Source organism: Thamnophis sirtalis, unplaced genomic scaffold (genome assembly GCF_051295495.1).
Source record: "Thamnophis sirtalis isolate CommonGarterSnake01/CBP01778 unplaced genomic scaffold, rThaSir2_p1.2 scaffold_12, whole genome shotgun sequence".
Lineage (NCBI taxonomy): Eukaryota > Metazoa > Chordata > Lepidosauria > Squamata > Natricidae > Thamnophis > Thamnophis sirtalis.
In genome coordinates, this window is record NW_028261392.1 from 33,683,534 (window position 1) to 33,711,427 (window position 27,894).

The 27,894-nt window shown below is 39.1% G+C and overlaps 1 protein-coding gene and 1 pseudogene across 4 annotated transcripts; both read right to left on the reverse strand.

Annotated features, from left to right (window-relative positions):
* Positions 1–27,875, reverse strand: LOC106549331 (interleukin-1 receptor type 1). Of its 4 annotated transcripts, XM_087726195.1 has the most exons (12): positions 27,515–27,875; positions 26,758–26,852; positions 25,292–25,363; positions 23,062–23,290; positions 19,692–19,884; positions 16,847–17,009; positions 13,939–14,001; positions 13,601–13,724; positions 11,831–11,967; positions 10,700–10,828; positions 3,863–4,012; positions 1,957–2,554 (listed from the first exon to the last, which is right to left on the reverse strand). In XM_087726195.1, the coding sequence occupies exons 3-12, from the start codon at positions 25,353–25,355 to the stop codon at positions 2,184–2,186; spliced, it is 1,623 nt and encodes a 540-aa protein (XP_087582321.1). In that variant the 5' UTR covers positions 25,356–25,363; positions 26,758–26,852; positions 27,515–27,875; the 3' UTR covers positions 1,957–2,183. The 4 variants fall into 4 exon arrangements, with proteins under 4 accessions (XP_087582323.1, XP_087582321.1, XP_087582322.1 ...); XM_087726197.1 differs by lacking the exons at positions 1,957–2,554; positions 27,515–27,875 and adding an exon at positions 1–1,918 and having other exon boundaries at positions 26,758–27,475; XM_087726196.1 differs by lacking the exon at positions 26,758–26,852.
* LOC148043282 (uncharacterized) lies at positions 8,529–10,553 on the reverse strand (annotated as a pseudogene).
* Positions 27,876–27,894: the final 19 nt, after the last annotated feature.

Below are 27,894 nucleotides of genomic sequence, written 5' to 3' on the forward strand. Positions count from 1 at the left end.
TCAAGCCTTTTTAATCTTTTGCAACCATCTTTAGCTTAAACAATAACAATTTTTAAATATTACTTCCATCATACATGTAATTATTTCATTCTTGCTAATAATTTCTTACACTCCAATATATTGGCAAATCTAAATCATATTACATCCTAATGTATAGATCTCTAATCTTAACTATCACTAAAATAAAATAATTTTTAAAAATTCACTACTGTTATTTTTATTTGAGTCGCAGTGGCACAGTGGTTAGAGTGCAGTACTGCAGGCTACTTCTGCTGATCACCGGCTGCCAGCAATTTGGCAGATCAAATCTCACCAGGCTCAAAGTTGACTCGGCCTTCCATCCTGCCGAGGTCGGTAAAATGAGGACCCAGATTGCTGGGCAATATGCTGGCTCTGTAAACCGCTTAGGCTGTAAAGCACTATAAAGCGGTATATAAGTGCTACTGCTATTTGAAAAAAAAACATTTTTGAGGATATATTAATATCAAATTAATTAGATTGCAATATAGCTAATATAAGCACATTTGTGTCAATCTATAGTAAGCACATACACACATTTGTGACTAGAAGGAGAAACAGTATTTATTTATTTAATTAATTCTACTTTGGCAGCCACATGGTTTTAATCAATTCTGGACAGTTCACATCATAAAAATAATGTACATACACTAGAATATATTTACAAGTAAAAAAGAGTGTGTTGTAAATATACTGCTAAAACAGACTCTCAGTTGTATTAAAAAAAATAAATGTATATAAAATAAGTACACTAAGTGCTTATAAAGGTCAACTGTGCTTATGGTCAACTGTTTATATGTTATATAAGAAGAAATTTTTAAAAAATGACCTCTTCCAAACAATGTGGCATTTTGCAGCTGTTGAGGATAAGCCCAAAATAACCCAGTCATCTTGCGCATCAGACAGTGACTACAGCTGTGCAAGGCAGCCCAAAGGGGTGTTTTATGTAGCACAGGACTGTAAGAAAAGCAACTCTCTTCAAATGAATAATGCCTGTTTCCAGCTTGTGTAACTGTTCTCAGAAGTTGCTGGATGTTATGTATCTTTGTCTCTTCATGAAGCTTAGGAGAGGCAGCTGGAAAAATCTTCCAAAGCAGCAGGGTGAACCTTGCGAAAAGACTCGTCTGTAGGTTTGAAGAGAAATACTTTGCATTGTCACACATGGTGTAAAGCCTATTTCTAATGCTTAACAAAAGGGAATATTAATGACAGGGCATTCAAAAGGTTTCAGGCCTCCTAGCCTGTTATGTTAGTATAGCTACAAAAACAGTCTGTAAAAATAAGACCGGACCCTATCAAGGGCTTATCTAACGCATCACTTAGTTCTTACTAAGGGGAGCAGAGGTTCAAAAATAGGATGCCAGCAGAAATGCAACCTCCCACAAGGAATTAACCCAAGGCATCTCAGAAACCAGTTTTCTGGCTCAATTGAGTTCTACAACCATGTCTGAGCTTCGTTGGGCTTATTCCTCAGGAATCTGTATGTGTGCACATGCAAATGTTCTCTCTTGAAAATGAGAATCTTCCAAAAATTGTATTTAAAAAATTGAGCAAGTCAAAATTAAATATTTGAGACACTGAGGGTCATTTAAGAAGCTTAAAGGATATATCAAAAATAAAAAGCTAAACACACTTATTAGAAAAATCTAGAAAATATAAACAATATACTACAAAGTGAAAACATAAATGAGTGCCTAAAAGAAGGGGTAGGAGCATTACAGGCGAGCATAAAAGGTTAATATGTAGAAAACTAGATCTACCAAGTAACAAAGCACTTTAATAACATGGTAAACTAGTGCTCAGGAAATCTAGTTTATAGCACAGGTCATCATCAGATGAATTTTGAGTGCTGCTGCACAGAACCTGGAAACATACATTGAGGCAGGATTGGTATCTGAAACTAAAAGGATGGTATAAAATTAGTCAGTAAGTCATGGGTATTTGCACCATTTTTATAAGCAAAAATTCCTTATCAAATAATCCCTGTTCACATATCATTTTTTTAAAAAATGAAAATGCTGTACATACTTTAATCTCATGAATAAAAAAGAAAATCAGTTCCAACATTACATATAAATTTAGGAATCCATCTCCATAATATAGGACATGTTGCATCAGCTTCAATGTAAACGTCCCTCCAGAGGGATTCTGAAATGACCTCAAGACTATTCTTTTATCATCTGGGTGATTGGCATCAAAGCTAGTCCTTGGGACCCTTGACGTTCTGGTGGCATTCGGTATCTGACCTTTTTCCAAAAGGAACCATTTGCCGAACAAGAGCCTTTCTTCGTGATGTCCCCGTTCCATCTGATAGCTCCTTGTTTTTGCTTGATGTATCTAATGGACTCTGGCATGTTGCTGTAATCCTTTATCTTACCCATTTCGATCAGGATAGTTTTCATTCCATCAGGTATAAGAGCATGATACATTGCTATATTCTGCTCAGGAGCCTCTTCTGAGCTGGACAACCCAGCTACTAGAATCATAATCAGCCTCCTGCTTTGCGTAATGGAGTCATCAACAACGTTGACTATCGCTATAAATCACCACAGATAAAGATTGCACCAAATGTTAATATCCACAAACTTATATTGTTTTAGATAAACATGGATGACACAATAACGGGCCAAAAACAATGCCTAGAATCAAGACTATTTCTATATACAAGAAAATAATACTTTTAACAAGCCTTGAAATATAGACTTCTTGAAAAAATAGAACAAGAAATTAATCACTGAATGCTTTTAAAGTGTTACTACATAAAGGCCAAAATAGGTGCTGTAAAAATGAATGCATCTCACACTCCTTGTCGTGTAATTCAACAGAAGGCACCATAACATAGGTATGTGTGTGTATAGGTCAGTGGTGGATTCCAAATTTTTTAACAACCAGTTCTCTGCTGGGTGCGCGTGGCTGAGTGGGTCACGTGACAGAGTTGGCACGGCCAACTCTATGCCACTTGTGTGGGTGATACCTGTATGGGATAGGCATGATTGGGGAGGGAATACAGGGGTCTCTGGTGGGGGGAGGGGCATGAAGAAAGAAAGATCCAACCTGTGTGTGTGTGCACATGTGCATGTGTGCAGCTAGACTGGGAAAGCTGGCTGCAAGAGGAAGAGAAGCCGGATACTGTTTTTCAGGTCAAAAAATGCCCCCCCAAAACGGCCTGAAAACATGGCAATTTTTCCGCCTTCCGGAGGCCGGAAATGGGCCCATTTCCGGACTTCTGGAACTTCCAGGAGGCCAATTTGTTACCCTCCTCGAGCCTCCATGCAGGCCCTGCACTTAACTGGCATTCAAAATGGGCCGCACTATAAAACTGTGCAATCCTGCATTGTTTACATATATGCATATTTGGCCCATTTATAGACTTGATCCCAGCTGCAGATTTCCTTGGGCGCAATCATAATGAGCGGCTTTTTAAATTCCTCATATTGCTTTCAACAGAGCACTGATTTGAGAACTTAAAATGATTTAAATGATAATTCTGCAGATATAAAAGGAGATCAAGACAGGGCATATTATTGTTATTGTTATTTTCTTTTCTAAAAATATTTCCATTTTTAGTAGCGGAAGTCTTCCTTCTTTAATCATTCTCCTCAGTAACCCCATTTTTTTTAAAAAAAACTCTGCCTTTGTTTTCATATGATATAAAATGCTGCATGAATTGAAGAGGACTTTTAAGATTCTGGACTGCATAAATAATTATGTCTATTGTACCAGATTGTGTGGAAAGACCACTTGTGAATCTGTATAGATGCTCTGAGTGAGATGGGAAGTCTCAAAATTCAATATATAAGTAAAACAAATAGTAAATAAGCAACATCAGACTGGTTACATTTACCTTTTCCTGGCAAATCATCCCTTCCAGGTATAAAGAGACTGTATCCACACTGTTTTTCCAGAACTTCAGGCAGTACTTTCAGTACAAAGTCAGCTTGGTTGCTGATTTTTGGATATAACACATATGCATCATAGATTTTTCCATCTGAAACTGACAGTAAAAGACAAAACTGCTTCAGAAATTATTAACAACCTCCCTCCCCAATACATGAAACAGTTGGAAGTAGGATTGATTCCAGAACAAACCATGTCTGTTTTATATTGAATGATGATGAAAGTAACAAATGGGAATCTATATCAGTGTTTCTCAACTATGACAATTTTAAGGCGTGTGGACTTCAACTTCAGGGACTCTCAAGTGTAAGCTGAGGAATCCTAGGAGTTGAAGTCTAATAACTTAAAGTTGCCAAGGTTCAGAAACACTTTGTATAATTTGTATAATTATATTTGTATAATGCTCAGGTTTGTATAATGCTCAGAGCGTGAGTAGTGCAGAGACCTAGAGGTGAAGACGCTTGCACCCCACTCTTCTTTCAGAGTTCAATACTAGGCATTAACAGATGTTTCTTAATCAGGGCTCAAAGAGAAAATATCTGCTGCAAACTCTGCATAATGTGTGTCAGGGAGGGCACCCCAAAGCAAGGGATTACAGGGATATATATATATATATCAGAGGTGGGTTCCTACCAGTTCGCACCTATTCGGTAGAACCGGTTCGTCAAATCTACTGAACCGGTTAGAAGAGGTTCCACCAGTGGACCCGGAAAGCAGGCCACACCTACAGAAGAGGTTCCAAAATTTTTTGAAACCAACCACTGAGATATATATATATATATTTATTTAAAGTCACAACCCCTGGTATGCCCAAATATGGGAGGAAGGTCACACTTCCACTCTCTGTCTTCGGCTCGTCACAAGAGACCATCCAGACAGAAACCGAATATTTTTTACTGTTGCCTTTTTGTTACATTTGTTATTAACAAATATAATATAATATAATAACAAATGTAACAAAAAGGCAACAGTAAAAAATATTGGGTTTCTGTCTGGATGGTCTCTTGTGACGAGCCGAAGACAGAGAGTGGAAGTGTGACCTTCCTCCCATATTTGGGCATACCAGGGGTTGGGACTTTAAATATATACCTCTCACCCTGGCTGGCTGATAAGGAGTCGAGCTTTGTAGCTCAATGGTTAACACATCTGCCTAAGAGGCAATAGAGCACAGGTTCGATTCCCAACATGGGTATGACTAGCTAATGAGAGCTAAATAGCTTGAAATAGATCTATACTAGTCTCCCTTTATTTATTTATCAGCATAAATATAACATATATATGTGTGTGTGTGTGTGTGTGTGTGTGTGTGTGTGTACATGTATGTGAGCATTATACAAATATAATTATACAAATTATACAGTGTTTCTGAACCTTGGCAACTTTAAGTTACCTACTTCCCTGGCTTCAGCTGATAAGAAGGAGGATCTGTGACTTAATGGTTAAGACATCTGCCTAAGATGCAATACAGCACAGATTCGAATCTCAGTAAGGGTATGGCTAGCTGATGAGAGCTAAATAGCTTGAAATAGATCTATACTAGTCTCCCTTTATTTATTTATCAGCACAAATACAACAAATGTAACAAAGGCAACAGTAAAAATATTGGGTTTCTGTCGTGATGGACTCTTGTGACGAGCCGATAGACAGATAATGGAAGCAGTTAGCTTCCTCCCAAAATTGGGACATACCAGGGGTTGTGACACTATATATGTGTGTGTGTGTGTGTGTGTGTATGTATGTATGTATGTATGTATGTATGTATGTATGTATGTATGTATGTATATATATATATATATATATATATATATATATATATATATATATATATATATATATATATATATATATATATACATACATACATATACATACATACATACACACACACATATACACACACACACACAAACACACATACCGTATTTTTTGGAATATAAGATGCAGCCGAGTATAAGACGCACCAGATCCAGGAAAGGTCACTGTTTCAGCAGGAGTCATGAGTCCAGGAGAACCCCTAAGTTGTGAAGTGGATCTGAACAGGGTAATGCAACCCCATTGAGAACTAAAGATGACAAAAACCTGGTTTTGAAGAGGCAAATTAAAAAAAAGGTTTTCCACTCCTCAAACCCCCCAAAATGACCCGTTTTTTGCAAAAACGGGCCCAATTTTTTTCCAAAAAAAGGGCATGAATAGCCCTTAGGAGGCTTGTAGAATATTGCTGGGGGGGGCAAGCAATAAATGGCCTGTTTTTCACAAAAATGGGCCCCTTTTTTTGACAAACAAAAAGGACGTTAGGAAGCTTATAGAGTGCTCCTGGGGGCTAGGAGGGGCAAAATTGAGCAAAAAATAGGATGGTTTTTTTTTGCTCATTTCTGCCCTCCCCAGCCCCCAGGAGCTCTCTGAAAGCCTGGTACAAGGTATGCACGGCCATTTTGGTGAAGGGGGATTGTTTTCAGGAGGCACAAAATGCTGTATTCAGTGTATAAGGCGCAGCCAGATTTTCAGCCTCTTTTTTGAGGGAAAAAGGTGTGTTTTATACTCCAAAAATACGGATAAATAAATGTTTATTTTTTTAAGAAAACACAATGTCAGGCCTGCAGTTATATCCCTTTTAGGATCTTTGGCCTGCCACACTCTCTTTTATTTCACTGTGCTGTTTCATTAGTGTAGAAGTTGAGAGGAGGGAATAGAAAGGAGTAGAATTGTGGAATGTGTTGTTGTCATTCTTTTCTAGAAGTCCAAGGTCATCTTTTGTCTCCGCACCTCTGCATCTGACCGGAACTAGATGGATGGAAATGCCAGAGTGGTTGAAGAAGATTGGACCATGTGATGGATTTATAGGTGTGGGGATAAGATCAGGAACTTTCAACTGGGTGAAATCCCAGGAAGTTTTTAGAATTGGGATTTTCCCCAGTTCGTTGCCAATATGTCTGTCTTATTAAATTGGAACTTTAAAGATAGTTTTGCCTTGGACTCTGATTTAATTCTCCATGATATTTGGAGCGCTGACACACAAGGTCTGAACATTTTAGACTATCTATCTATCTATCTATCTATCTATCTATCTATCTATCTATCTATCTATCTATCTATCTATCTATCTAGTCTAAAATGTTCAGACCTTGTTTTCTTTAAAAAATAAACATTTATTTAAACACACACAAATACACAGACATCTAAAATGTTCAGACCTTGTGTTCTGTTAAAAACATAGAAATGAATTAAAAAGAATAGCATATAACATTTTAAATAACTGTTATATACAAAATGTTAAATCACAATTACCAGTTCTTCAGCTGGTATTGGTCTTCATATGCACTGAGTTCTTCCTAACCTAGGATGTCATATTGTATCACCTAATACAAGGTGTACAGCCAAGAAGTGTGGCCTTTTGTAAAGGACAGTTGGAAATACTCCCAATACAGAGGTTTTTTTAAGTGCTGTCCAAGATTTTTTGGCATGACACCCAGTAGCCCAATAATCACTGATTATATCATCATCACCATTTATTTATTTATTTATTTATTTATTTATTTAAAACTTTTATTAAATCATGGGTTGCCAAAGGACTCTGGGCGGCTTACAAACAGAATATAAAAAACATAAAAACAATACAATTTAAAACCACAATCATCCATCATAAATTCATTCTAGTCGGGGCCGGACCTCAATAGTGAGGTCAACAGTCCCAGGCCTGCCGGAACAGCCAAGTTTTTACGGCGTTCCTGAAGGCCATCAGAGTGGGTATGGTCCAGATTTCTGTGGGGAGCTGGTTCCAAAGAGTCAGAGCAGCCACCGAGAAGGCTCTCCTCCAAGGGCCCGCCAGCTGACATTGTATAGCTGACGGCACCCGAAGGAGGCCCAATCTATGGGATCTTACTGGTCGCTGGGAGGTAGGTGTCAGCAGGTGGTCTCGAAGGTATCCTGGCCCCAAGCCATGTAGGGCTTTATAGGTAATAACCAACATCAATGGTTGAATTGAATCCGGAGACCAATAGGCAGTCAGTGCAGCTCACGGAGGATAGGTGTAACGTGGGTGTACCTCGGCACACCCACAATCACCCGCGCGGCCGCATTCTGAACCAACTGCAGTCTCCGAACGCTTTTCAAGGGTAGCCCCATGTAGCATGCGTTACAATAATCCAGCCTCGAGGTGACAAGGGCATGAGTGACCGTTAGAAGCGCATCCTGATCCAAATAGGGCCACAATTGGTGCACCAGGCAAACTTGGGCAAAAGCCCCCCTGGTCACAGCCGATAGATAATGTTCCAATTTCAGCTGCAAATCCAGGAGGACTCCCAAATTGCGAGCCCTCTCTGAGGGGCGTAAATTTTCTCCCCCCAGGGTTAAGGATGGACTGTCCAAACAGTCCTTTGGGGGCAACATCCAAAGCCACTCAGTCTTATCGGGATTGAGCACAAGTTTGTTCGCCCCCATCCAGATCCTAACCGCCACCAGACATCGGCACATCATGTCCACCGCTTCACTGAGCTGGCAAGGGGCAGAAAGATATAATTGAGTATCATCAGCATATTGATGATACTTTACCCCATGCTGTCACATGATCTCACCCAGCGGCTTCATGTAGATGTTAAATAGGAGGGGGGACAGGATCAAACCCTGAGGCACTCAAGGGGCCTAGCAGTCGACTTCTGCCTCCCGACCAACACCGACTGCGACCTGTCAGAGAGGTAAGAGGAGAACCACCGTAATACGGTGCCTCTCACTCCGACCTCTCTCAGGCGTCACAGGATACCATGGTCGATGGTATCGAAAGCTGCTGAAAGGTCAAGAAGCACCAGGATAGACGAATGTCCTCTATCCCTAGCCCGCCAGAGATCATCGGTCAGGGCGATCAAAGCAGTTTCCATGCTGTATCCGGGCCTGAAACCAGATTGACAGGAGTCTAGATAAACTGTTTCTTTCAAGGTCCGTCGGAGTTGAAGCACCATCACCTTCTCAACAACCTTCCCTAAAAAAGGAAGATTGGAGATGGGATGATAGTTTTTCAAAACAGCTGGGTCCAGGGAAGGCTTCTTGAGGAGGGGTCTCACCACTGCTTCCTTTAATGGTTGCAGGAAAAACCCCACCTGCAAAGATGCATTGATAATCATCTGGAGCCAGCCTCGTGTCACCTCTCTGCTGGTTGAAACCAGCCAGGAGGGGCACGGGTCTAATAAACAGGTGGAGGCACTCATCGCTCCCATGGCTTTGTCCACTTCCTCTGGGGTGACAAATTCAAACTCATCCCAAAAAATCTGATTAAGACTAGTCCTCGGCATCTCGGCTGACATTGCCCAAACGGAGTCCAGGTCTGTCTGAATCTGAGTGATTTTATCCGACAGAAACTGAACAAACTCCTCAGCTCTTCCCTGCAAGGGTTCCCCCACCTCCTCACCTTTCAGGAAGGAGCGCATCACCCTAGACAGGGCGGCTGGGCGAGATTCCGCTGATGCAATAAGAGCGGAAAAATGCGCACATTTTGCCGCCCGTATCGCCACTAGATAAGTTCTAATAAAGGCTCTTAGTAGTGATCGATCAGACTCAGAATTACTGGCCCTCCAACGTCACTCTAGGCGTCTCTTTTGGTGCTTCATCTCCCGGAGTTCCTTGGTAAACCAAGGTGCCCTCCTGGAGCTGCTGCCGCGGAGAGGCCTCAAAGGTGCAATCCGATCCAATGCTCCAGCCGCCGCATCATTCCAGGCAGCGGCCAAAGACTCGGCCGGTTTGTGGACAAGGGAGTCAGGTATCTCTCCAAGCTCCCTCTGGAACCCCTCAGGGTCCATCAGGCACCTGGGGCGGAACCACTTAATCGGCTCCATCTCCCTGCAGTGGGGGGGTAGTGTCCTGAAGTTAAGCCTCAGCAAGGAGTGATCTGACTATGACAAGGGCAAGGTCTCTATTCCCCTTAAATCAAGATGATGTCTCCACTGCCCCGAGAGAAATACAAGGTCAAGCGTGTGTCCCGCCCTATGAGTCGGACCCTGAACTACCTGGGTCAGGTCCATGGTTGTCATGGAAGCCATGAACTCCTGTGCCCCATCTGAGCGTTCATTGAGAGACAGCAGATTAAAGTCCCCCAATACCATAAGTCTGGGGAACTCCACCGCCAACCCAGCTACTGCCTCTCGTAGCACAGGCAGGGCTGTCGTGACACAGCTGGGAGGCAGGTACATCAATAGCAAGCCCAATTGAACCCTTAGATCCAACTTCAAGAGGAGAGACTCACACCCCATAATCTCTGGGGCAGGGATCCTGCAAGGAACTAACGACATTCGGACGATGACTGCTACTCCCCCACCCCTTCTCTGATGTCGTGGTTGGTGGAGCACCTGAAACCCATCTGGGCACATTTTTGAGATGGGAACACCTCCCTCTTGGCCCAGCCAGGTTTCGGTTATACATGCCAGGTTGGCTTCCTCGTCCAATATTAAATCTCGGACGAGGGGAGCTTTGTTCACAACCGACCTGGCATTTAGCAACAACAACCTGAGACTGGGGCCCTGTACTCCTCTGACACCAGATCCTTGAGTTGAGCCTGAGGGGCCAGAACAAGCAATCGCTGTAATGTAGTGAATCCTTGTTCCCCGATAATGGCTAGCCCTACAGCTCCCCCCATAACTGCCCCTCCCAGTCATGACCGGGATGCTCTGACTTCCCCTATCCCCATAGACCCCACCCCCTCTCCCATGGCCCCCCTTCTTCCCGGCAGCTCATATATTCCATTCACACCATACTATGACTATACTATTATTCTTCCCTTTTAATATAAACAGAGTATTACCTTTTTTATGAAAAAAAGGGTGACATGATTTCCGATACCAAAGGACAATTTCAATCTTGAACAAGATGCAGATTAATATAGGAATAATCAGTAGTAATATCAATATCACAAAAGCTGCATAGTTTTTTGCTAAATCAGAAAAAAAATAATCATGTTAAATACAGTATTCTATGCAATGGTTAGAATAATGATCAGCACTTAGAAATCACTAAGCCAAATTTGGCTTTCCTCAGCAAGTATGTTTGTCTTGATTTCTAGTTCAAAGCTTAGATAAAAATCATATGAGTGGTATGTTGAGAAAAGTAATTGTGGTGCTGGCCAACAGGAAATATATTTACATCAAAGGGGTAATCCAGATTCAATTTTCACAAATTTAAAGTCATTAAATAGCTATATGGCTTTCAGTTACATTGGATACAAAATAAGCAGTTTTGCACAGAGGAATTGTCACTCACTTCTATTCTGCTAATGCCTTTGATGGTACAAGATATTAGGATCCAAAAAAAACAACAAAAAAAAACAAAGATCTAATCTATGGAAGGAACAAGGGGACTTTGGTATCATATTCCACCACTCTTTGGGTGGCAATGTTTGGCATTAGTTCAGGACAGCTCCTTTAAGATCTTATTACAGGTTGTCCTTGTCTTAACATTTCGTTTAGTGATGTTACAACAGCACTTAGGAACATTTTACACGTAAGACTGTTGCAACCCTATATCTTAGAAAACTTTCCATTTTTATCCCTGCATCAGTTTGGTTGTTTGTTATATTCTATGGGATAAAATTGCAGCAGACTAAATGGGGAAAAAAAGGAAAAATATTTTAAGACTTTTGGTGCAATCCAAGCAATCCAAGTACAACTTAAATTCTGATAGACATAGAATTTCCTATGGGTGGAATTCTATGCATATCAGAACACATTTCACAACAAACTATGTGGCTTGCTTTCCAATACATGCACAGAATGTCTCCATTTCATTCTATTTCTCACTTCTATATTCAGTATTTCAGAGGTTGAAATGCTGCAGCAATATTTCATTATTTCTACATCTGTATCTTTTCCCCTTTTTTCTGTTCTAGATTTGCATTCTTTCTAAGGTACATTTAGAAATCAAATATAAAATGGCATACTTGGGCGCTGTATTTTGATGTATGCTGCAACTTCACCTGCATGGCAAGTAAACTGCTGATCATAATCTTCAGTTTTCACCTTTGTAATGTTCAGAGACACCGTAAAAATCTCTGCTCCATCCTTTGGAATATTTGTTCTATATTAAAATTGTAATATATTAGAGATATATTACTGTTGATCTCACCCCATTCCTAAGAAGTCAGTAGGGGCATGCATAAGTGCACCAGCGTGCCTAATGTCCCTGACCTACTGTCCCCATTTATTTGTACCCATTTCCTGTGTTCTTATTCATGTTTATTCTTCTTCCTGTTATTTTGTACCTGAGTGACAAACTAAATAAATACATTTTATATTTAAATTAGACTGTAAAGAACTGTCATGTTCACACAAAGGTTCAGGTTCAAAATCTCAACTTAAGTTAACACTTGATGCCAGAAAGACTAGCTATATCATCTACTTTTGCAGTGTTTCACATATGCTAAGAATTGATACCATATAGCACTATGCCCTACAGTGCCTATTCAACTTGCTTATGCCTTATGTAGTTAATTGCAAAGAAGCTGTGTCTGAATTTCATTACTGATACAGTAGACAGGGATTATATATGTCTATGGAGATTCTCAGTCATCTAGGCCACGGTTGTCCCAAAAGTTCTTTTTCAAGAACTTTCTCAACTTTCTTTTTTTCTTAGAAGACATTTGGCTTCTCTTTGAAGAAGCTTCTTCAGCTGTGACTGGATGGTGGGGAATGGAAGGATTTATATTCCTTGCAGACAGCTGGACATTTGCATTCTTTTAGAGAGTGGTTGAGGCCATTTGGAGATTTGTCTGTGTCTTTGGGGCCACCTACTAGCAAGTAGTGCAAATGGGCATGCAGCCCTTTTGGAACTGCTGAAAGAGATCCTGTAGTCTGCAACTTTTCTCAAAATATGTTCCTATTCCCATATCATTCAAGAGTGTTCATCCCAAGGTGCATAACTAAATCTCTATGGAGATTCTCATCCAGGTCACAGTTGTACCAAAGATCCTTTTTGTCAAGTGGCCTCAACGACTCTCTAAAAGAATGCAAATGTCCAGCTGCCTGCATGGAATGTAAATCCTTCCATTCCCCACCACCCAGTCACAGCTGAAGAAGCTTCTTAGCTGAGAAGCGAAATGTCTTCTTAGGAAAACAGGAAAGTCCAGTCGCCTCTTGAAAAAGCATCTTTGGGACAGGGATTATATATCAGAATATTTAGGGATCTATATAATACAAAAGATTCTGAAATAATTAATCATTTGTTTGGCAACAGCACCAAGTTGTTTGTTTGTCTGTCAACTCCCCATGTTGACATTCCACGCATACCATAGGCGGAGCTGGATCTCACATTACAGTAGCTGGTTTGAGATGGGTGTATTTATTGGGCAACGTGATTTATGACACAGAGTGAGGGGAGGAAAGGAACAGGGGCAAACTTCAGAAGCAGATAGACAAAGCAAAAGAAATGGCTGCGAATAAGAATTGCCTAATGAAGAATGCCTAATGAAGCTGTTAATAAAGCACTGGTTTTTGAATTACAATATCGGGTCGCTTATTATTAATCAGGCATCGTTGCGAAACTTTACAGACAGCCATTTCTTTTGCTTTGTTTATCTGCTTCTAACCTTTCCTCCGCTCACTCTGTGTCATAAATCACAATAATTAATTAGTGCATGAGCATTAAATCTATTACAAAATGAAAACAAATTGTGCTTGATTAATTTATGTATTAAAATATATATCATACTTACTGATTTCCTTCTATGATTCTACCATTAAATAGACTGTCAACTTGAGTATAATTTACTTTCCAGGATATAGGAATGAAACTGTCTCTGAAACTTGATACATTGCACTCTGTAAAGACATTGGATCCTAAAAATTGAAAATAGAAAGTTATTTTTTTAAATAAATAGATTTATAAATAAATAAATTTATATCTGGGTAATTTAATGAAAGCATGTCGTTTTTTCTTCTTGCCCACCCTGAATGTCATTACATCATTGAGATTAAAATGTGTGCAAATTGAAAATGGTTTATAAAAATTTTATTGTCTTTTTTAAAATTGAGATAATACCAGAGAACTTACCAACATCAGCTTCAATAGTATTGTTTAGGGGGTACAAAATTTCAGTTCTCTTCCAGGCTGAATCTTTTGATAGAACACAAAAACATATAAAAGTATTTAAGTCATTCATACTATTATTCTTCTCATCCTTCCTATTACCTATCTCCTCCCACTTATGACTATAACCAGGTTGCTTGTATTTTTATGATTTACATTGTTCTGTTTGTTTCCTAGTATGATTTGATTGCTTATTTGTAATCTATGATTAACTATTATTAACTGTTGTAACTTATGATTCTTGATGAATGTATTTTTTCCTCTCTTTTTCTTTTTATGTACTCTGAGAGCATATGCACCAGAGGTGGTATTCAGCAGGTACTGACCAGTTCTGGAGAACTGGTAGCGGAAATTTTGAATAGTTCAGAGAACCAGTAAATATCACCTCTGACTGGCCCCGCCCCATCTATTCTCTGCCTCCTGAGTCCCAGCTGATTGGCAGGGAATGGGGATTTTGCAGAATCCTTCCCTTGGAGTGGGGAGGGAATAGAGATTTTACAGTATCCTTCCCCTGCCACACCTACCAAGCCACACCCACCACTGATATGCACCAAAGGCAAATTCCTTGTGTATCCAATCACACTTGGTCAATAAAGAATTCTATTCTATATGTCTATATTCTATATGTCACATAATAAGCATTTGTTTAAGCCAAAATTTTGTTAAGTAAACAGAATATCAAAACACATTACAAAGATTATCTTAGATGTACATAAACTCCTGATAGCTTGGTATGTATGAATTCAATATCTATAGCATTTTTATTCCAAGAAAAATCCCAATGGCTTTCATACGTAAATAAATTAAGTATTTTTAAAATACAGTATATATATATATATATATATATAAAATAGCAAAAGAAATAGCAAAGGAAAAAAAGGCAAAATATATTCAGGCCCAGAACTAAATTTTAAATACTATTCAGATGAATACTTGGAGTACAATGCTTTGAAAATGATTCATAAGACAACTTGGAATTTGAGCAAGTACTGTACCTCACTGCCATTTACTGAAACAGCCCATCTTTTTCCAATTTTCCAAAATACAGCTGATTTTTTTAAAAATTTAAGTATTGCAACTTTCCTGCAATTCTTGTGAAGAAATTTTTAAGAAGAGGAAATTCTTTATTGACTAGCAAAAAGATGTTGTGCTCATGTGAACTCCAAAACAATGGCAACACGATGGAGCAGGTAACAAAAGAAACATAGCAATGCAAACTCTGCCTCTTCTCTATTGAATTTGCACAAGGGAAGTAGGAAATGGTGAAAAGGGCATTGTGCTACCCTAATGTCACTGTAGTTAGGAAGAGAGATGCCTATAACTAAAGCAATTCTTGTGAATCATTTTGATATGTGAAAAGCTGGGACACTATTCAGGGAGATGAATATCATGGTGGATTTTGACTTTTAATCAGGATGGTTTAACAGCCATTGCTACTTTATTTCTCTCTGCTATGACCTAGTGAAGGGGACACTAATATTTTCAATATTTGAATGAATAACAGTGCTGGCCCCTAAGCTACCATCCCTAAGGCATTTAAAAATCAGCTTTTTCATATTTTTCAGTGCAAGAGCATGGGTTTTACAACAAATGGAGATTTTGTAAAAACCCTTAGTATTAGAAATACGTTTGGAACATGGAACGTGTGTGGGGTGGGGGTGGGGGTGTCGAGATAGATAGATAGATAGATAGATAGATAGATAGATAGATAGATAGATAGATAGATAGATACATACATACATACATACATACATACCATAGATAGACAGACAGAAAGAAAGAGAGAGCTGGAGATGGAGATAAAATATTTACATGGTCACCCATCTCAAAAAAATGATGTTGGTGGCATACAAAAATTAAAACCAAACAATAATCCAGAATGCCTAATTTTTGTAAATTCCCAATCATCAACCACAGCAACAGCAGGAAAGGTGACGCCTATGTCAGGGGAGCGCAGGGGGGTTGTGCGTGGGCACGCCCACACCCATAATGCTATGGGCGCAACCCCAGTGAACATGCATGCAACCACCCCCCGCCCCCCCGCTTTTGGCGCACTTTCCCCCCCTACCCAGGGTCCAGAGGCTTTCTAGGAGCTTGGGGAGGGTGAAAACAGCCTCCTCCCCCCCCAGAGGCCATCCAGAGGCTACAGGGGCTTCCCTGAAGTTCCAGAGGGCAACCTGGAAGTTCAGGAACGGTGACTTCAGGTTTGCTCATAGGGCCGTTTTTTGCCCTCTGGAGCTTTCCCAAAGTTCTGGTTTGCCCGTAGGGCTGGTGTTTTGCCTTCCAGAGGGCAAAAAACGGCCTTAAAGAAGGCTGAAGTTAGCTGGCCAGCACGCGCATGTGTGCTAGAGCTGACAGGGCAATGCCTCGAGGGCCCTAACAAATGGCTCCGCGTGCCACATGTGGTATACGTGCCATAGGTTCGCCATCATGGACCTATGATAAAGCTTGACTTACCTAAATACATTATTAGTTCAAAGATTATAAAAAGAACCAACTAGTTTTTATTTAAAGAATCTTCATGCTGGCCTGGCAATTGAACTTCTAATACTTTTAACTGGAATAAAAAAGGATTAATCTGTTGTAAACCATATTTAATTGTGAATTATCCCCTGCAATTGCATGCATTATATACAGTATCACTGATTAAAAGTACATTTGGAATATTAAATGTTGTTTTGACATTATGTGTATAATAGTGGCACATGTCTCAATTGCTAGATAGATTAATATACAACATGATCATTTTGAAAACTGCATTAAATAGGTAAAATAAATATAAGTAAGCAGACAGAAAAAAAGAGTGGAAAACATTCATTGCCCAGATAATATAGGAGCAAATTACCACACTGCTGATAACACAATTACTTACCTAATAAATTCATTAAAATACTATTTGAAAAATTGTATTTCTTTCCCCTAAAAGTATAGGTTCCTTTGCATACATATTTTCCCTCATCATCTTTTTTCAATTCTTTTATAATAAGTTGGTTTCTGAACAACGCAAATCGTTCTCCTTGTACTGGCTCACATTCCTAAATATAGCAAAGTAAAATATTTCAATGACAAAAAGGGGAAGAAAATGCTTCTTAAATTGTAACATACTTCAATGGGTCTGCCATGACACATGCTTATCAGTATGTAAATTTGATTACTCTGTGCATATGTACCTCCATATACATATACTCAACTGCTTTTTGTAAAAAGATATTAGTTCATAGTTTGGGTTACTGGACACCCAGATAATAACAGTGGCAAATGGGACCTTTCACTAGCTTTTGATGATTAACTGATTGTGTCTCTACCTAGAGCAGGAAACTTACTTTCAGTGACACAGATGCTAATCACCTCAGGATTTGTTTTCTAAAATATGTTATTAGTAGGGCAACCACAGAAGGTAGTCAGAAATTGCAGCTGGTCAAGAATGCAGCAGCAAAAGTAATAAGTAGTATTGGAAGACCTTTATGTTAAAACAACAATATTAATTGCTTTCTGAGCATAATGCAAGGTTTTTTGCTGTATGGGGGCATCCAAAGTAAAAAGAAGCTTGTGTGTGTGTGTGTGTGTTTGTCATATATCTGTTACTAATATATGACATAGGCCCAAATTACCTGGCATCCTCCCAGTGGTGGGTTCCAGATCCCGTTGCAACTGGTATGATGCAATGGGGCTAGGCGTCCACCACATGAACGAGCACAGCGCGCGCATGCATACTTACTGTGACGCCTCCACAGTTCTTGATCTACCACAAGCTGCTCGGCGGAGCATCGCGCCCCAAAAACCCCAAATACCAGTAAGGAGCGCGGGTGGGCCTCTGGAGCATCATACCGGAACAGTACCTGGTGCTCCCGGCAGGCACCGGTATGCCCGTACCAGGGCGTACCAGTCATAACCCACCACTGCATTCTCCCTATTGCTCTATAGCCCTTTTCACACTCTTAGGTTTTTAATAAAGCTCATTTTACTGGTCCTATTTAACATTCTACTTGCAGCACATATATATATATATGTATATGTAGCAAATATGGCCCCTTTTGTGATAGGAATCATACATACTGTGAAATGTCATTATCACCAGTGTTGAAGCTAGCATATTCTTTTTTACAGCTTAGGAAAGGGCTTAAAATTGTTTACTTGGGACTTTTTAGACTGCTAAAGGTTGTAGTGTTTTGTTTTAACATATATCTGAGAATTATATATATTATTTATGTAATAAATATATTACATAAAATATTATTATTACATTTTCATACATTTATAAATCTGATTTATGCTCTGTGTATATGTGAGTGTGTTTGTGCATGTGTCTAGGGCAGGGGTGTCAAACTCAAGGCCCGTAGGCTGGATGGGGCCCGCACTGTGCTTAGATCTGGCCCGTGGGGCTGCCGTGGAAACAGCAAAGGACCAGCCCGTAGTGCCTCAGCCAATGAAAACAGAGCTTGGGGAAGCCATATGCAGCCCAGCCAGGCTGCATTTTCTTTGGAGAAGGGCTGCAGGAGGCCATCACAGCCAAAAACAAAGCCTTGATGAGTGATGTCGAGCTGACCACACCCTCCCTGGCCACGTCCCCCTGGCCCCCTAAGGTCAACACAACACTGATGGAGCCCTCAATGAAATCAAGTTTGACACCCCTGGTCTAGGGTATTGTGGACAATTGAAAGAATATCTCAGAGAAGGTTGTATTCTTCATGTAGTCACCACTGAATTCAACTTGTCAGTCTTTATTCTATAGACATATCAACACATTGATTTTGAACAAAGAGGCATGTAGTTTTCTTTTCTTATTATTTTTATTATTCTCAATGTTTGTGTTTCTGTGTGAACTTTTCTTTTTAGCTTTCCTCCTAGCAACGCTTTGAACTGGATTATACAGAATATAAGTGGTCCACAGACCTTGACAGATCACAGCCGAGCAGGGGTGAAATTCAGCAGGTACTGACATGTTCTAGAGCAGTGTTTCTCAACCTTGGCAACTTGAAGATGTCCGGACTTCAACTTCCAGAATTCCCCAGCCAGCGAATGCTGGCTGGGGAATTCTGGGAGTTGAAGTCCGGACATCTTCAAGTTGCCAAGGTTGAGAAACACTGTTCTAGAGAACCGGTAGTGGAAATTTTGAATACCTTGGAGAACCGGCAAATACCACCTCTGGCTGGCCCCAGAGGGGTGGGAATGGAGATTTTTCAATATCCTCCCCCCAGGAGTGGGGAGAGAATGGAGATGAGCCAAGGTGGCGCAGTGGTTAAATGCAGCACTGCAGGCTACTGCTAGATCAGCAGTTCAGCGGTTCAAATCTCACCGGCTCAGGGTTGACTCAGCCTTCCATCCTTCCGAGGTGGGTAAAATGAGGACCCAGATTGTTGGGGGCAATATGCTGACTCTCTGTAAACCGCTTAGAGAGGGCTGAAAGCCCTATGAAGCGGTATATAAGTCCACTGCTATTGCTATTGCTATTTTGCAGTATCCTTCCCTGTCACGCCCACCAAGCCACATCCACAGAACTGGTAGTAAAAAGAAATGAATTTCACCACTGCAGCGGAGGCAATTCAAGGAATTAGTCTCTAAATTCAGTGGGCAATGAATTATAATTTCACCTGCTTCTTCAAAGTGTCTCCCCTGCTACTGTGCTAATATTACAAAGGAAAAGCAAGAGACAGGCTCATTTAATATCCACTAAAAAAATAAAAAATACAGAAGGAGGAATTTTAAAACATTTGTACCTTATACCACTGAATAGAAGAATAATCTACTTCCTGTCCAAAGTAATTCACTTGATGACACACAATCCGGGATGATCCTTTTGGAAACAAGGTTTGCTCAAAGTGGTAATTTTCATTAAAACAAAGACCAGCGCTATTATTGAGAGCTGCAATTTGGATGCTGTACTTATAACATACTGTTGAATTCCTATAACTAAACATTAAAATATTAAAATTATTATTTTTTATACAGAACAATTCTATTTTCTGCCTGAATATTTTACCAAAACTTTGTATTTTACTTTCTTATACATTATTGCCACCATGTCCAAAACTATTTAACTGGGCAATCAGTAAATCATCCCTTAGTCTAAGTCTGAGGTTAAAATCATTCACCATTTAGATCAATATCTATAAAAATAGATGCAAAATACACATGCTTTTTTTCTTTTTATTGTTATTTTTTGTCCTTTAAAACATAAGCTGTACCAGGTTTGTCTGGAATTGGGAAGACTTTAAATATAACAAACAATAAAAGCAAATAGATAAAAACCTTATTCAGGGGTATCTCAAATGCTGTTGGAGGAAAATCCTCATTGTCGAGGAAGAATGTAAATTTTAAATAAAATTACTTTAAGTCCAATCACTACCAAATTCACTACCTTACATACCATGGATGGAGGCAGAGAGCAGGTGGGCTATGTAAAGTGTATTTTTTAATGAACCACCTTCCCTGATTCATACTAATACTTTTAATAAGAAGCATTATTTGAGTTGGCATACTGTCTATCACAACATAGGCATGGGCTATGCTTGAATTTTGCATTATCTTTAAAGTTCATTCTCTAAGTATAGCTTGCTTATTTTTGTCTGAAAATGGAAGCTTATCTGCAGTTTGAAGATCTTGTGATTCAGGGGACAGAGGCATAGTTCTTTTCCTGTTTTCTTTAACCGTAAGTTCCTCATTTACAAGATGAGTACAAGATAACCATTTTAACTTCCCCGAAATATTAGAAAGCTATTAGAAGGCTGCAGCAGCAGACCTGGATGTTAAAACAGGGTATTGCCCTCAGTGCTACTAATGTCTGAGGTAGTTCATCAATGAAGTTGGGGGTGGGGCAGTTCTACATTCTGCTGGGGAACAGGCTATGATCAAGTAAGAGCACAACCAGTACACGCCCATTTTATGGAAAAATCTCTTCCTACAGACACACCCCAAAAATTATATTAGCTACATCCCTTTTGACATTCTGGAAATCCCCATAGACATGGTTATATAATCAGTTGATATTTATTTTATATTTCTCACTTTTATATTTGTTGTTGTTCAGTTATTTAATGCTGCCCAGAGTGATGTGAGATGAGTGGCTACACAAATCTGATAAGAAAGAAAGAAAGAAAGAAAGAAAGAAAGGAAGGAAGGAAGGAAGGAAGGAAGGAAGGAAGGAAGGAAGGAAGGAAGGAAGAAAGAAAGAAAGAACGGAGGGAGGGAGGGAGGGAGGGAGGGAGGGAGGGAAGAAGGGAAGAAGGGAAGGAAAGAAAGAAATCACCCAGTAATGGTGATGACAGAGTATTCTCTGTATTATCGAGATTTAAATAAGTTATCAGCTCCACTGTACTACTTAATAGAAAGAGCTTATATGTGTGGCTCATTTTGTTCCTAGTATGTCTTCTACAGTAGTAGCTCTTAGGCATGCAGGTGGTCTTCAACTTACAATCATTTGTTTGATGACCATTCAAACTTGTAACAGCACTGCAGAAAGTGACTTACGACTGTTTTTCACACTTACAACCATTGCAGCATCCCCATAGTCACATGACTAAAATTTGGGTGCTTGGCAACTGGCATATATTTATGATAGTTGCACTGTTGAATGGTCATGTGACCTCCATTTGTAACCTCCCCAGTTGGCTTCCAACAAACAAAGTCAATGGAAAAAGTCAGATTTTCTTAATGACCGTACGATTAATTTAACAACTGCAATGATTTGGTTAACAAAGGTCATAAAATAGGGCAAACTGACTTAACAACTGTCTTGCTTTAGCAATGGAAAGTTTGGGCTCAATTGTGGTTATAAGTTGAGGACTATCTGTATTAAACAGTATTACTCAAGAACCTCAACTACATCTGAAGACTCTTGGGAGTATGAATGTTGAGGAATTGATTCTTCCCATCTCATCAGCTACAGACCACAAGAGGGAAGTAGAATGTAGGAAGAAAGTTAAGGATTTACTCCCTCTTTGTCAATAACTTTGTTTGCAGTTGTTTAATAGATTGCTATTTCTGGATCACTTCCTTCCGCTTCTCAAGTTCTCACACACAAAACACATCAACCTCTAAAAAGAACTAAGAATGCTGTGGGTCCCCCCCCCCAAGAAGTTGCAATGCAAATTTATTTAGTCAGCATAGATTTAGAAGTGTGGTCATGTGGTTTTAAAGTAGGTTTGATAGTAGCATTGTTATCCCAAATGTCATCTCTCAAAAACTTCTCAGCATGACATTATAGTGCTATAGTGCTAAAGAAACATCTGACAAAGGTGTACTTCATATTCTCAATAAACTAACAGTCATAGTGGTGCAGTGGTTAGAATGCAGTAATGCAGGCTAATTCTGCCAGAAGCTAAATCCTGACAGCCTTAAGGTTGACTCAGCCTTCCATTCTTCCAAGGTCAGTAAAATGAGGACCCAGATTGTTGGAGGCAATATGCTGACCCTGTAAACTGCTTAAGAGAGGATTGTAAAGTACTATGAAGCAGTATATAAGTCTGAGTGCTAATGCTAGGCTTCTGTCCCCTGTATAAACTGCTGTCAACAATCCTGAGGGCTTTATATCTAACAACAAAATGATATGAAACATCATTGTCCTCTAGAAAATGCTGGGACTGCTGGAAAAAAATCCTATACCAAAACAGCTTCTACCTATAGGAAAGCTATGGATTTTCTGTTGTTTATGTAGACAATTACTTGCCTAATGTTGGCGCTCTAATAAAAGAGCCATCAGCAGATAGATAGAATTAGTTATGATCTACCACACAATCAAATGCCTGATTCAAACCATGCACTGCAGACTAAGGCAGACCAATTAAAATAGAGCTGCCACCATTTCCAACCACCTGATAATGCCCAAGAAGACTTCAATCATGAAACCAATCCCACAAAATTCAAATTCCACACAATTATAAATGTTGCAAAGTGATACCGACTTCTCAACCCTTGCTCCAAGGAAGGCTTCCCAGGATGTAATGTGGTACTTTTGCAGAAAAACCCTAGTTATCTACTTTGGTATAGATTTCGCTAAGCTTAGATAACCCCAACAACAATTTAAATTCCCAATGATGTATCAAAATACAACCCCCTCCACTCCCAGAATCAATAAATGCAATTCCTTACCTACAGTGATACAATCCTGAATCTTGAGCTATTGTAGGGATAAACCAGAGGCTGGTATTCTGTTGGAATACTCTTGAAAAAGGCGGTGTAATCAAAGGTGTGTCATTTCCATTCATGTACCAGTTCAGGGTAAAGTTTGTACGTTGATAGTGTGAAATTGGGCAGTCAAGCCTAAAAGGATTGTTTTCTTCAAATATCTTCTCCCTTTCATATTTCTGGAAACATTTCTCTACATGAAGGGGAGGAAATCATTGTGTTTTAAACAATACATTCCAACAATAAGTCCATTGTTTAAAAAAAACTATCAAAATCCACCCAATTTGGATTGTGGCTGTGATCATTTGGGGGGGAGATCCTAAGCATGTTTGTAACACTGTTGCAGCCCTTGAGCTAAACAAACTCATACTTAATTTTCCAAGAATTTACATTGCAGATACATTTTGGGGAATGCTTTTGTAGTACTCTGTTTTGAAAAATATTGACATGCAAGTTTAGCTATGGCTACCCAATAGCAAAGAAACGCAGTGGCTCAGTGGCTAAGATGCTGAGCTTGTCAATCAGAAGGTCGCCAGTTCAGCAGTTCGAATCCCTAGCGCCGCATAACTGCGTGAGCTCCCATTATTTGTCCAAGCTTCTGCCAACCTAACAGTTCTAAAGCAGGTAAAATATGCAAGTAGAAAAATAGGGACCACTTTGGTGGGAAGGTAACAGCGATTCGTGCGCCTTTGCTATTTAGTCATGCCGGCCATATGACCACTGAGATGTCTTCAGAGAGCACTGGCTCTTCGGCTTAGAAACGGAGATGAGCACCGCCCCTAGAGCAGGAAACAACTAGCACACATGTGTAGGAGAACCTTTACCTTTACCTTACTCAAAAGCAAATCTCAGTTCATTCAATGGCACTTTTTCTCAGACAGTTTTTGATAGGACCGTCGTCTTCATCTTATTTTGTTTATGACAGCAGCTTGCAGTTTCCATCATTTATGGCTTACAATATAAATTAAGAAATGAGGAAAACTTTCTTATTTATCCCCTTATCTCTACACAGTCACCTTTGCTTCTCCAACATTTAGGGTGTTGGAGCAGCAGGGATTATCCAGTTTTCAGAGAAGAAAAGATCAGGGCCTTCACAAAAGGAAACATCCCCAATTTAATTTGCCTGGGATCCATTTCCATTTACCTCAAAAAACTTAATAAGCACTTCGATATCTCAAATATGGAAAAAAGTGCTACAATGAATGTGCTTACATAGGTAGTTCTTGATTTACAGCAGTTCATTTAGTGAGTGTTCAAATGGCATGGAAAAAGTGACTTAGAAGCATTTTTCATATCTACAGCCATTGCGGCATCCTCATAGTCATGCGATCAAAATTCAGATGCTTGGCAACTGACTCATATTTATGACCGTGGCAGTATCCTGGGGTCACGTGATCCCCTTTTGCGGCCTTCTGACAAAGCAAAATCAATGGGGAAGCCAGATTCACTTAACAACCATGTTACTAACTTAACAAATGCAACGATTCACTTAATAACTGTGGAAAGAAATGTCATAAAAGAAATCAAAATTCACCTAAGAAATATGTCACTTAACAGAAATGTTGAGCTCAATTGAGGTCATAAGCCAAGCACTACCTATAACCATAATCATAATCCTGCTACAAAACCACACTGAACCTCTGCACTGAAATATTTAATTCACTTTTATGACTCCTTTATGAACCATGGTATAAATTAGAACAGCGCAAAAAGAAGAGATAAAATCAGCATTACAAAGCTAACTGCAATAGCGATCTAAATACAAATCTAAAGTTACCTTTCTTTTCATGAAATAGCATCTCAGAAATCCACTTTGGAATTGATTCTATTAGCTAGACCTGTGTTTCTCAAACTTGGCAACTTTAAAATGTGTACAATTCAATTATCACACTGGCTTTTAGCAGTTAAGTTTATGTATTATAAATTGTCATTATAATTAGCCACTTAAAAAATAGCATAGCTCACTTTACACTTCTTTCATACTACTGTACCAGAGTCTGTAATTCAACCTAGGTCAGCATGCATTCCACAGTATGAAACACTTTTGTCCATATTGCACAGAAAAATTGCCTGCTGAATTTTAAAAGAAAAGTAAAAGTTTACATCTAATAACCAGTGTAATTAGCATAAATACAATTGCTCCATTTTTAAACTCTCACTGAGTATTTGAGAAAGTTGTTTACAAGGAACTCACCTGATTTGAGTACACAGATAAATGAGAGGACTAGAATACAGTAATCAGCTAAAGCAGGTTTCATGTTTTACTCTACAAAAAGGAAAGAAGCAAAAGACTCAATACATTCAAGCTGTAAATATTTGATACTTTTCCGTTTTCAATTATTATCATTTACAAGAAACCTTGCTGTTTCTTCATTTTTCCCTCCAGTCCTCCCACACATACAACACCCCCCCCCAAAAAAAATGTCAGTATGGTACTGTACAGTAAAAGAGAATTAAATAAAACGTCTCTGGATAATTTACTTTGTTAGGCAACAAAGGTTTTTTAGTATTTTTTTTCCATTTATTGAAGATTACAAAAAATAAAGAGAAATAAAAAAGATAAACAAAAAGAGATGCAAATTAAAGACCGATACATGAAAAATAAAATTATACAGAACTAAATTATAGGAAGGAAAAAAAAACACCCCCTCAAATTTAAAAATCAGAATTAACATTGCCAATAGTAAATATATTGAATATGTACGAGTATGCCTGTGCATGTGTATTAGTAATCATTAGTTTACACAAAAGTTATTTCTAACAGTATCTTACTATTAATTAGTAAAAGATATAAATAATTTAAATATAACTTTATTGTTGAACTATCAACATGAAATCCATGCCAAAGAAAAGCCATCACACTAAAACATTATCTAAAAGAAATAAAATGAAAGAATCTTGGAATCAGCCATTAGTTATCTGTCCCCAAAATAGTCATCAAGATCAAGATCTTCCTAGGCAAAACTGTATCTTATGAAAGTACATGGAATCTTAATTCAACTACTGTTATAATTTGGTTAATGATTAAGGACAGTTACAGCTTTTTTTTTTATTTCAATGTACTAGCTGCCCAACTCCAATATCTTTACTATCTGCTCAAAAGTAAGTCAATTCAAAATATTTACTCTCTCTGGTAATTAACTAAAATGTTACTTACTTTATATTCAAGTAATATAACAAATCAGTGTTCTTTATTAGCTTCTAGTTTCATTTAAAACTGAAATATTGTCTACTTGCTGAAAGTTATTAGTCACAGAGAGTTCATAACAATGTTTATGTACTCCTAAAATATACATTACTAGTGGTAAAATGTATAATAATCCCAAAATAAATTGGATACTTTTCTACAACATTGTGCAAATTATTTAGAAAACTGGAATATTATGTCCATCTTCAGATAGCAATTAAAAACAAAAATTAGCATAAAGTCCATTTAAATAAAAAAACCTATGAAATTTAAAATATACCAATATATTTAATTATGCAATTATTTTGGCAAAATAGGCAATCCCATTACTGTATAAGAAAATCTATTTGTTTCAAGAAGTAACCCTATTATGTTCAACGTGATTTATATAGATACAGCACAATAGCTATTTTCTAAAAACTGTAGCTTATTATGCTACCGTTTTGTAATAATATTAAATAAAATCTACTCACCTCAGAAAAAAGGAAGCTATTAAATAGGTTTTAAAAATTTCGTAGCAATTTATGGTGAAACCCGTAGTCTTTTCTTTTCCCCGGAAATGCTTTTCCTGTGAAGATAACTGGACGTAAAACTTCCAATTGGAAATTCAAGGTGGCAAGTAATACTTTTAAAGGAAGTGAACTGCCTTTCGCTTAACCTTGGCCGGAAAATTTTACAGATTTGCATAATCTCTGTAAAAAGAGCTTTTCGGCAACGCAGAAACCTCAGAGTTTCTGCTGGCAAATTCTCCCCCCGGAAGGAAGCTCTCAAAGCCATCACCATCCGTCAGGAAAGAAATAAAAAAAATTAGACGAGGAATCACGGAACAGCTGCTTCTTTGCCTATTAAACCGGTTCCACCAGCTTCTTGGTAAAGAAGCCATCTGAACTCAGTGCACAGACAAATTCAATGTTGCGGAATACAGGGCAAATTCAGTGTTGCGGGAAAAGAAAGAAAGCTTCCCGCTAAAAAATGTCTCAATCTCTGTATTGTCCGCCCGTCTGTCTATCTATCCATCTGATAGAAGATCTACGGCTCTTCTATCTATCTCTTGAAGTCGCCCTCAATATGTTTGCAGCAGATGGGAAGTTTAATACCATATCAGTGCCAAAACGTGAGATGAGCCGCGTATAAATTTAAACAAACAAACAATGGTTTAAAGGACCCCACCTACCACCTTTCGATTCCCAGCCCCAAGTATTTCAGACACACAAAGTATAGTCATCTGACCTGAACAAGAACAATCTTAAGGCCCCATGAAGAGGGAAAAATAGATAAGGTGATTAGCTTAGCTGATTTTCAGGTAACACAAAGGAAGGGGTTCGCCATTGCCTCCTTTTGGGGTGTTTTCTCGACTTCCACTGGGTGATCTTCGGGTGAGTTCTCATCCAAACAGTAATTGCGACCTCCCTGGCTTTGAGCAGCCAGCCGAGTGCGGCTCCTCGAGCGTTATAAACGCGAGCGCTTGGCTAGGAAGTGGCTAGACTTGCAAGACGACTAACGCACCAAGAGGGGAGCCGTAAAACGTGTTGTGTGGGTGTTTTTATGTAACGAGCACCTTTTGGCGCAACAGATAACCCTGCTACCTTCTACCCACCCCAGCCCTCTCT

Coding starts and splice junctions, on each gene's coding strand:
- LOC106549331 (XM_087726196.1), bottom strand. CDS start 25,355: ATGAAACCTGCTTTAGCTGATTACTGTATTCTAGTCCTCTCATTTATC. Junction 23,291..25,291: donor TATCTGTGTACTCAAATCAG/GTGAGTTCCTTG, acceptor CCCTTCATGTAG/AGAAATGTTTCCAGAAATAT. Junction 19,885..23,061: donor TCAGGATTGTATCACTGTAG/GTAAGGAATTGC, acceptor TTTAATGTTTAG/TTATAGGAATTCAACAGTAT.